This window comes from Nelumbo nucifera, chromosome 4, assembly GCF_055504915.1.
Source record: "Nelumbo nucifera cultivar China Antique chromosome 4, China Antique-T2T, whole genome shotgun sequence".
In the NCBI taxonomy this organism is placed as follows: Eukaryota; Viridiplantae; Streptophyta; class Magnoliopsida; order Proteales; family Nelumbonaceae; genus Nelumbo; species Nelumbo nucifera.
The window spans coordinates 19,806,997-19,816,956 of record NC_142652.1 but is presented as its reverse complement, the minus strand read 5'-3'; the positions used below and the strand labels follow the sequence as shown (position 1 = coordinate 19,816,956).

Genomic DNA, 9,960 nt, shown 5'->3' with positions numbered 1-9,960 from the left:
CCCCACAAGGGGCTGCCCACAGCACATCCCCACCATGTATTGGAAACATCTTTTGATGATGACATCATCGAAACTGATACTATCATCCGAAGATGTTCCTATATTGTTGGGGTAAGGTGATGATGATCTCTGATTATTATGTCCATTAACACTCTTTGGTACTGGTTTGGTTTAAATAGTAATAGGGAAGCCATGATGGTTGTCCTTTCGGTTTCAAGGACTATAGATTGACTGGTCAAGTTCAAAAAGCAATCTTACACAAAAAAAGGCCAAAGATAATTAGTAATAATCAAATAATGTGCTAGAGTAAGGTATACGTTTAATTAGATTTTTAGTGGTATAAATGAAGGTTTACTGGTAGAAAATCTTTGTTATTCATAAAATAATACAAAATGGGATGATTATTAAGATTCCTGTGCTTTTTTCCTTTATAAGAAGCGATTCAATGCTGTAATTGGTTAGATTATCAAAATGGGATTAATTTTCAGTGTCAAAAAAAATCCAAGATTAGGCCAACAAATTAAAACCCTTTGGGGTTTTTTTTTTCGCTTCAAATAAAGTAAAATTCTGATTATTTACTTCATTTCTTGTACTACCGTAGTACATTGCTTATCTAATGCATTATATTATATTATAATTCATTCTACTTGAATTCCAAAAAAAAAAGTAACCCCATTTCTATAAAATTGAAAAATAAAAAATAAAAATAAATAAATGCTGAAAACATCCAGTTTATGCAACTCTTAACACAACAAGGTTGGTTTTGTCTCTGGTGCGAAGAAAACCAAGAATTGCATATGCTCGTTGTTTTTCTACATGGTAAAAAAAAAATTAATTGCTTTTATAATTGTAAAATGTGAAATTGTCAGAAAAGACAGAAACCAACGAGTACCACCGATTTATCACTCTACACGTGCATGTTATGGCTGTACTTTGAAAAGATAGGAAAATGACTAAAATAACCTTGTTTGCATACCGAGACTCCCCCCCAAGCACGATGTACTTGAACGTCCACGGGACGGGTGGATCCGTCCATTTACATAGAAGAGATAAACTATTTACAAGGGGGTGCGTAGGTTTTGATGGTTCACTATATCCGATCACTTTAGAACGACGCACCATAAAAAAACTATATCTAGGGCCTTTCGTGTAATTATCAATACATGCGAGCCGGTTTTGGTGATTTAGGATTCGCTGTGAAAAGAGTTTCCGGTGGTTCATAGCCGGGTTCCTTTTTCTCGTCCCGCCGATTAAAAAAAATCGCGAACCCTAGCTTTACCCTTTTCGTCCTATCCCTTTCAATTTCCCCCTTTTCGAGCTAGATTCTTGTTCAATCCGTCTTTTCGATTTGCGAATCAACTCTCTCTTCGATCAATTATCCTTCCCTCTCGATTAATTTCTCTTCTCCTCTCTCGCCGTTCGTTAATCCGATTAGGGTTAGGATTTCGAAAATTTCCTGCCTTTACCCCCATCCCGAGTCGACCGCTAGCCTCAATAAGATCTTCGCTCTCTCTTTTTCTGTTTGCCTCGTTCGATCGATTGCAATTTGTAGATTGTTTCGGTCGTTTTGGTTTCTAGGGTTTCGGCTTTCCGAATTCGTTTCCTCCCCTTCGATCTGTAGATCTATTGGGAAAATAGGTATATTCGCTGTTCAATAACCGTCCAATGCTCTGCTCGCTCTTAATTTTGGGGATTTCGTCGAAGTTTTGAGGTTTTAGGGTTCGAGTTTCAGACAAACCCTATCTCTTTGTTGGCAGAATCGGCTGGCGGGAACGTAGGCTTTCATCGTGAAATCTCACTCGCTTCCTTGATTGCTTTTAATCTGGTCTGTTTTCTCTTAGAATTTTGGGATCTAGGCGTTGATTTTGATTCTACGATCTTCTCGATTTCTTTTCGCGTCCACTCCCAAATTTTTTATTGGAAGACCGTTTCGAGGTAAAACTATCTCCTGTAGCCCGTATCATGGTTAATTTATTTCGTATTTTCGTTGACTAAAAGCAGCTTACTGTTAAACATGCTTTTCTGGTTAAGCACCGTTCTGTCTTTTTTAATATTTAGTTTACTTTATTTGGTTAGTTACTGCTTTAGTTTTTCCCCCTCTTTTTAATAGGCTCGAATGTTCTCTGTCCGTATTAGCTTTTCTATCTGTTCTTGCATTTTATGGCTTCAAATCATAAAATTAAATCCTTACGTAGAAAGGTTGTTGATTAATTAGTTCACGCCATGTTAAATGAGAATTAACAATCCTGAAAAGAGACTCGTCTGAAATATACTTGGGTTTTATGATACTATATTTTGGTTTTAGCTTCGATGGGTAGTTGATAGACAGTTCGGTAAGTCTTATATTGTACTGTACTTTGACAAATCAAAATAAAACAAAGGTGGTAGTTGGTACTATAAACATGAAAACTGAACCCTTTTTTTTTCTGAATGCAAAACAAGTTGGCAGGAGGTTTATGTATTATTGATTTTCTGCTTTCTATGGATCCATTTGCTTGTTTCTCAGCTAATATACATAGTAAGTTGTGCCATTGTTATGGAGGTGTAGAAAATATTTTATTAAATTCACGAGTTAGCTAATCATGCTAAATCTTTCAAAATACCGATTCTTATCCATCAATGATGATAACTTTGATCTGTAGTTCCTTTCAAGCTTCAGTGTGAAGACATCGTTTTATAGGTTGGTGTAGAATTGCTTCTAAGCTATCTGGAAATGTTACTAACTTCATTCATTGTGTTGTTGCAACTTATGTTTCAAAATTAATATGGTTTGTTTTTATATTTTATTTTGGTATGTACCAAAAAACCAAACAATATCGATTTCAAAACATTGGTTTGGTTGGTTTTCAGATAATGAACTTTAACACAATGTGCTGGAAATAAAGTTTTCCCTGATTATTATGGATATATGATGTGATGGTAGTGTGGTTCATCATGTTTTATTCTCAAGTGGTTCTATTAACTGCAGATCTTAGTGAACATGGTTGTATTTATGATTTTAAAGCAAGAAATGGATTGAATGATTTAATGTGTGAAATTTGCAACCCCAATAAATTAATCATTCTAAGAGGTCTTTGGTGATATATTTACCTTTTGAGTTCTGTTTCTGTTAGGCTAACTTATGGTACCTAGTAAGTGGGTGGAATGTTTTAAATTTAATATGTTGCAACCCTGACAAGATAATCATTCTAAGAAGTCTATGGTGATATATTTACCTTTTGAGTTCAGTTTCTGATGGTGCTTAGCAAGGTTCAAAGTATTGGTATTGTGTATCGTATTGGTAAGCTTGAATATGGATACACATCACTTTATACTTCGGATACACATTATGGTGGAAAGAAATGGATACACTTAGATACGTTGGAGAAACTCTTACAAATCCCATAAAAACATCAATAATAATAAATCTCAATCTGAAATAATTACCAATTAGCCATAAGCACATAAGAAATGCAAACTTCCATAGTTTATATAAAGAGATGCATTATAATCAACCATACTAAGGGACTATAAAACAGTATATGTATCATACAATAATTTTACTAATAATACATCAAAAAATGTTTGAGCTTCCAATCTACTAAAAGTTCACTACAAGGCACATTAAATTGTTGTTGGATCAATGAGTTCAATAGATCATTGATAAATCCATCTTATAGTTCTTCCTTACAATGAAAACCATTTAGAATATGTAAAATAAATGATTTTTATTTTTTAAAATTTTCCTAAAAATTAAAGAAAATTTTCATTTTTGGAATAAATTATTGTTAGATCAATGAGTTTAAAAGATCATTGATTGATCCATTTGCAATTCTTTCTTGTCGTGCAAATTGTCAAAAAAAATCAGAAGAATCAGCATTTTTTTTATCTATGCCAGCAGTCATAGATAAAACTAATGACGATTAGGCCAACCTACCTATTGAGGTGTAAAACGGGCCATGCCGGGCGGCCCGCGGGCTGTCTCAAGCTATGCCACCCCCTTAGGGATAACTTGGGGGGTCGGCCCAACACGACACGACACAGGTCCGCATGGGGTTGAGCCTTGGGCCAAAGCTATTTATTTAAAAAAATGACGAAAAACTTAAATTTTTTAATTTTATATGAATTTTGATGTATAAAATTGCTTATATAAACAATAGTTAAATAAATTAGTATAATAAAATTAAAAAATATATATATTTATTTTACTAATATATTATATATTATACATTATTATATTATTATAATTTAAATAATATTATATAAATATATAAATTTGTACGCGGGCCGTAGGAAGCACGGCCCACTCGGTCTTGTTGTGTCGGTCCAACCCGTGGACCTAAAACCCCAGGCCTAGCACGGCCCGCATGATTATGTCGGGCCTGGCACAACCGTAGACCATGTCAAATGTTTTTCAACTGGTGGCTGTGGCTCCAATGCTGCTATTTTGAATAGCAGCATTAAAGCTCATATTAAGGCCTTTAGCACTGGATCCAAGGTCATAGGATCATGGTTCAGGGTCCAAAACTACTTTTAACATCTATATACCATTTTTACCGGTTAGTAGCTATATCTTGTCCCTGATGTTAACCTCAGAAACCCCAAGATTTTGGTTTATTACTGCATATTCTCATGAAGGATAATAGGGAAAATGTCACTTTATCATGTTGTTGCCTGTTGGGGTGCATTAAGAATTCAAGGCGTGGGCCTCATGGTTGGGGAGTGCAGCAAAGTCTACACTGCACACTGTAGTTTACATAATAGGAACCAAATATCTCATGCATGGTTTTGAAAACTGCATTGGAAACGGAACCACTTTGGCCACTCGTTCCTGGGTCAAAACCCCAGTTGAATGGTTCTTGGTTCCAAAACCGGACCCAGAGCCATGACTGGTTCTTGGGTCAAACGGTTTGACTGTCTGGTCCGGTTTTCAAAACCATGGTCATATGTGTCTTGATTTCTATTCTGTTGGAGTAATATTGATAATTCAAGGATTGGACCCACAATCAAGGAAAGTGGGAGTCTACATGATGTTTTGTAGCATATTGAATGGGAATCAAAGCATGTCATGTTGATTTTTTGTCATTTGGTTGCTATGGATACTCTGCAGTAGGGCTGGTAAAGGTTTGGGCCAAATTAGATATGCTTAGATCCAAATTAGATTCCATAGTATTTGAATTTGAATCAAATCTTATCCATAGGGTTTAGATTGGAATTTTATCAAATTTGGATTTTGAACACCATTAACAAATAAACTAAAAATGATCAGAACATTATATTATTAACAGAATGAACTGAAATTGACTTAAAAAGAAGTGATTTGTTACAATTTGAAGGGGCTAGAAGAGGTTGGGCAGACGCCATCGGTTGAAGTAGTGAGAAATGATTCAAGGGCCATAATTTATGAGTAGATGCAGCTGACCCTATATGGTTGGGACAAGGCTTAGATGCTGTTGATGATGATGTCTTTAATTGATGACTTTGATATTGTATATCGAAAATAAAATGACTTTTATCGGGCTTGAAACTATAACTCTTCAGTAAAATACAACGTTTAAAACAACTTTACTATTAAATGCATTTTTTATCAATAACTGTGAAATTTATTAATGGAATTAAGTGAATAGTGAGTACAACAAGAGAAAACAGTCAAAGAGAGATAAACCCTCTTATCTCTCCCCCAAATAAATCTTTTTGGGGTTGGATTGGAGTGTATCCATATTTTGATTCAATTATAAACTGATTGAATTCAGATTGCCTTAATCAGACTGAATTTGGACAAATGGATACCATGTGCTGGCCTATTCCCCAGTGAACAAAAATAGTGATACAAGGGCATGTTCCCTTTTGTTAGGAAGTGGTGATTGGTGAATTTACGTTCCAATCAACTTTTAATAGTATTTGACTAAGAAAATGCTGTACTCTTTATGCGATCATCAGATGCGTTTTTCTCTTGTTTTCTTCTTGACAAATAAGTTACATGATGATTCAAATCTTAAGCTTTGGCTTCTTTTGCACTTTCATATATAAGTTCTTTCGCTCCATTATTTCCTTTGGACCTTGTAACTTTAATTGTCTAACGCTTTATTTTCAGGTCAAACATGGTATACAAAAGGCCTTTCGGTGATGAAGAGTCGTGCGAACTTGCTTGTAAGCACCCCAGGCAGCTGGAATATAGTAATCAACTGGCTTCGTTTGCAGATATAACTTCTTATAATGACATGCCTCAAAATCCTCTAAGTTTGGGTAAGAAACACTAATTTTCTGTAATCTTTTGAATATTTAGCACATGGCCTCTTTTTGTGGAGAACACAAGAGGACCACTAACATTTAATTGGTATTACCTATTAGATCTCCTAATCCAAACTTTATCTGATTGGATGATATGGACACCTTCGATCATGATTATCCTGATGGTATCAAGTTTGGACATAATAGATCTACTAGGTCTCACCAGGAGCTGGGAAACTTTGGAGTGGTTTAAGTCCTGGTCTTTAGACTTCTCTTGTGTTTATTTGCCAAATAATTTTAGTTTACTAACTGACCTTAATCTGATCTGAAGTTGGTGAGAGTGATTGCAGTAAGGGCCAATGTGATGAAAGGCTTGAAAGTGGCACTATCACCGAACTCTCAATCGGGGCTGGCAAGGATTTGGAGATAACTGCCCCCGTTGGCATTTCCAGCTTGTCATGGGCCACCAGCAGTACTAGTGAAGAAGATTCCAGGTCTGAGGCAACAGATAGAGTACCTTTCTTCCCTGGTTACTATGAACCTGATTACCCAGCTACGGTATTAGCTCAGTCTGAGGAGATCTATTCATCCCCTTTGGATTATCATCCTCGAAAACTTGTTGCAGTCGGACCTGATCATCAAGCGAATGTTCCAGCATGGGGCTTCCAGGATACCCACTGTTTTGGTGCTGAAGTCATGGTTCCAGAGACTACTGATGATAAGCTAATGGGGACTTGTATAATTCCAATGCCTGACTTGGAACAGTCCGTGTACAGCAGTGACAATTTTGGTTGTGGTAGAACTATTTGTAGCTGTCCAGATGGGGGTTCAATCAGATGTGTAAAACAACACATCATGGAAACAAGAGAAAAGCTCAGGGAAACCCTTGGGCAAGAGAAGTTTGCGGAGTTGGGGTTCTGTGATATGGGAGAGGAGGTGGCAAGGAATTGGAATGAAGAGGAAGAACAGTCATTTCACGAGGTTGTCTTCTCCAATCCTGCATCATTGGGTAAGAACTTCTGGGACCATCTCTCGGTGGTCTTTCCTTCCCGAACAAAGAGTGAACTCGTCAGTTATTACTTTAATGTCTTTATGCTCCGGAGACGAGCTGAACAGAACAGAGTTGATCCGATGAACATTGACAGTGACAATGATGAATGGCATGGAAACTATGATGGTGACGAGGAGTTTGGGATGACAGAGGAAGATGAGGACTCAGTAGTGGAGTCTCCTGTTGGTCAAGACGATCCTTCTTATAACCAGGAGGTCCCTGAAGAGGATTTCCATGAGGATGATGAAGATGGAGATGAAATTTGTGAACACAACGACGACAGTGATTTGGAGAACGATAGAGATGCTACTGGTGAAGAGGATGAAGTTTCGGAGGCATGTATTGGGAAATCATTTGGTGATTGTAGCTTTGATGATGCAGCTAATCTTGTGTCAACAAATCCACAGTTGGGTAGGGTGGATCATGATGTTCAAGATGACTCATGCACGTCATATGAGTGTCAGACCAATGCGGTCAGCTCATGTGGTCCAGTTGATCCAGCAGGAGCTGTGCTGCAAGGTAGTCGACTTGAGAGAGGTAATGGTAAACACTTGGAGAGCACTCTACCTTGGGGTGATGGGTATGTCATTGGTCCAAAGAAAGATGTTGAACTCTTGCCAATGTGTAATATGATTGAAGAGGAAGCTTGGAATAACAAGGAGAGGGATGACAAAAGGATCAGCTAATCTAAGTGCAAAAGTGTTTTTTTCCCCTTTCTTGCCATCTTTTTATCTTGCATCGGAGGCAGCCTTTGGTAAAATACCAAGCATGCATCTAGTTTTGGAAATTCTTTGAATCCAATTTTCCCTTGTACATTCATATGGTGGAAGAGGGGAAGCACTCTACCTTCCCTTCACTGTAAAATAGTGTTTTAGGTGGTGGTTAGATTTGCACGAGTGTGTGTGTGTTGGAGTTGAGGGTGCTCTCATGAGATCTAACTGCTATTTGTGATTTGTGCAAAACCCCTGTTTGACTCTTGCTTGGGAGGGGATGATGCATTGATCCATGTTATTAACCGATGGAGGGGCGTGGGTGTTTAAATTAAAGGGGTATTAACTTTTGACTTTCATGTGTCCTGTGTAAGGAAGTTTATTATACAAAGTCCACCTGTTCTATTCTTTAAAATGTTTCTCATTTTGCTTCTTTTATTTGTTTGTCAATGTCAAAGCTTGGTGTATTCGAGCAAAACATATAACAATAATGGCTGGCTCCTGGCTGTATGATCCATGGCGACTAGCCACATGGTTTGGATTTAGGACTTGGGAGGACTGTCTTGCCATACGCCCATACAGAGGTCCTTGTATGATTTCATTCTCTTAAAACTTAACATGGATGGATATAATAGAGAGAGAGAGAGAGAGTGTGTGTGTGCTTTACTATTTTATTTCTTCTTTGTAATATCAAATGCCCCTTGGAAGACTTGACATGTCCACGTTTATTGCTCGCTTGCGCGCATAATAAAGAGATCCACTCTACTCTACTGTTCCTTCCCTCCCTTCTTTTGGTAGACTTAATTTATAAAGTTAATATCCCTATCCAGATCCAATTACCATCCACCACGTCAGTGGATTCCAACTCTTTGTCCACCATTCGTTATTACCCGAAATTAAATTTAAGTTGTATTGTTTGTTAGATTCCTCCTCAGTCGGCACAAGAAGAAGCCAAGAAGACCATTAAATTAATGTGAACCCTCTACTGTTAATTAACACTATATGGTCATTATGATCGGTATCAGTTGAAGCTTAGCTTAAAACCTGGTAATAATTAATCACCCACATGGGAACTAATAGAGAAAGAAAAAAAAAATGCCGGAAAAGATATCAGCAATTTGTTTACTTTATATATTCGTAAATTGGGAGATTGGACTCTCACTCTCTTATCAAGATTTAGATAGATCTGAGATTTCTGCCCATGCAGTCATGCTTCACAGATTTATTTATATGAAAAGAGAATTTAAGGGGCAAATCCCCTCGTACCTGGGGCGTGGTGAATTCTAGTCTGATCTCGGGATCAGTATCATAATGTGGTTTAATTCCTGCTTGAACATGTCCTACTCTCACGGTCTTTTAACTTTACTAGAGTAAAGATAAAGTAGATGAGATCATTCAGGGGTTAATAGCCAAGTCCCATGGGTTTGGTTGACTTCAGAGATGCCCGACTGGTTAATCTACTAGCCTTTAATTAATTCATACCTCCTTTATGTTGCTGATCGATAGGAATTTCAGAGTTGTCCAGAACATTTGTTCCTGGGGATGGAAAAGGAGTGGCAATCACCTCACAACACTGATGGACATGCAAAAATAGTGTTTGTCACTCCCTCTATTAAATTTAAACCTATAGTTGGGCTAGAAATCAATCATCCAATGCCAATGGTGCTACTTTTTTGGCATTAATGGAGTTTCTTAGTAGGTCCCATATCCGGTCCTGGTCATGGATCTGGGTCCTCCGAATATGCCATAAATAGTGAGTAATGCAATGGAGTATCTCCCCATCATGTAGCTCCAAAACCTCCGTCTTCGCCTCTTCGGGACGAAATTGGGGGTGGGGTTGCAAAATGCAAATCAAAGGGAGCTTGGACTCTGCAGGCTGGAGGGGGGAATTAATGGAGAAGTAATCTCCCACCAGCAAAACTAGGGGCTTGTAAATTTTTTGCTTTAATGATGTAATGTAAAGGCTAGAGTCTTATTTATTACTTGATC

General features: G+C 37.5%; 1 protein-coding gene across 1 annotated transcript; it reads left to right on the top strand.

The window, feature by feature from the left end:
• The first annotated feature begins 1,146 nt into the window (after positions 1-1,146).
• On the top strand, positions 1,147-8,386 carry LOC104597984 (uncharacterized). The gene is made up of 3 exons (XM_010259816.3): positions 1,147-1,935; positions 6,074-6,225; positions 6,542-8,386. Exons 2-3 carry the CDS (start codon positions 6,081-6,083, stop codon positions 7,945-7,947), a joined length of 1,551 nt encoding a protein of 516 aa, XP_010258118.1. The 5' UTR covers positions 1,147-1,935; positions 6,074-6,080; the 3' UTR covers positions 7,948-8,386.
• Positions 8,387-9,960: the final 1,574 nt, after the last annotated feature.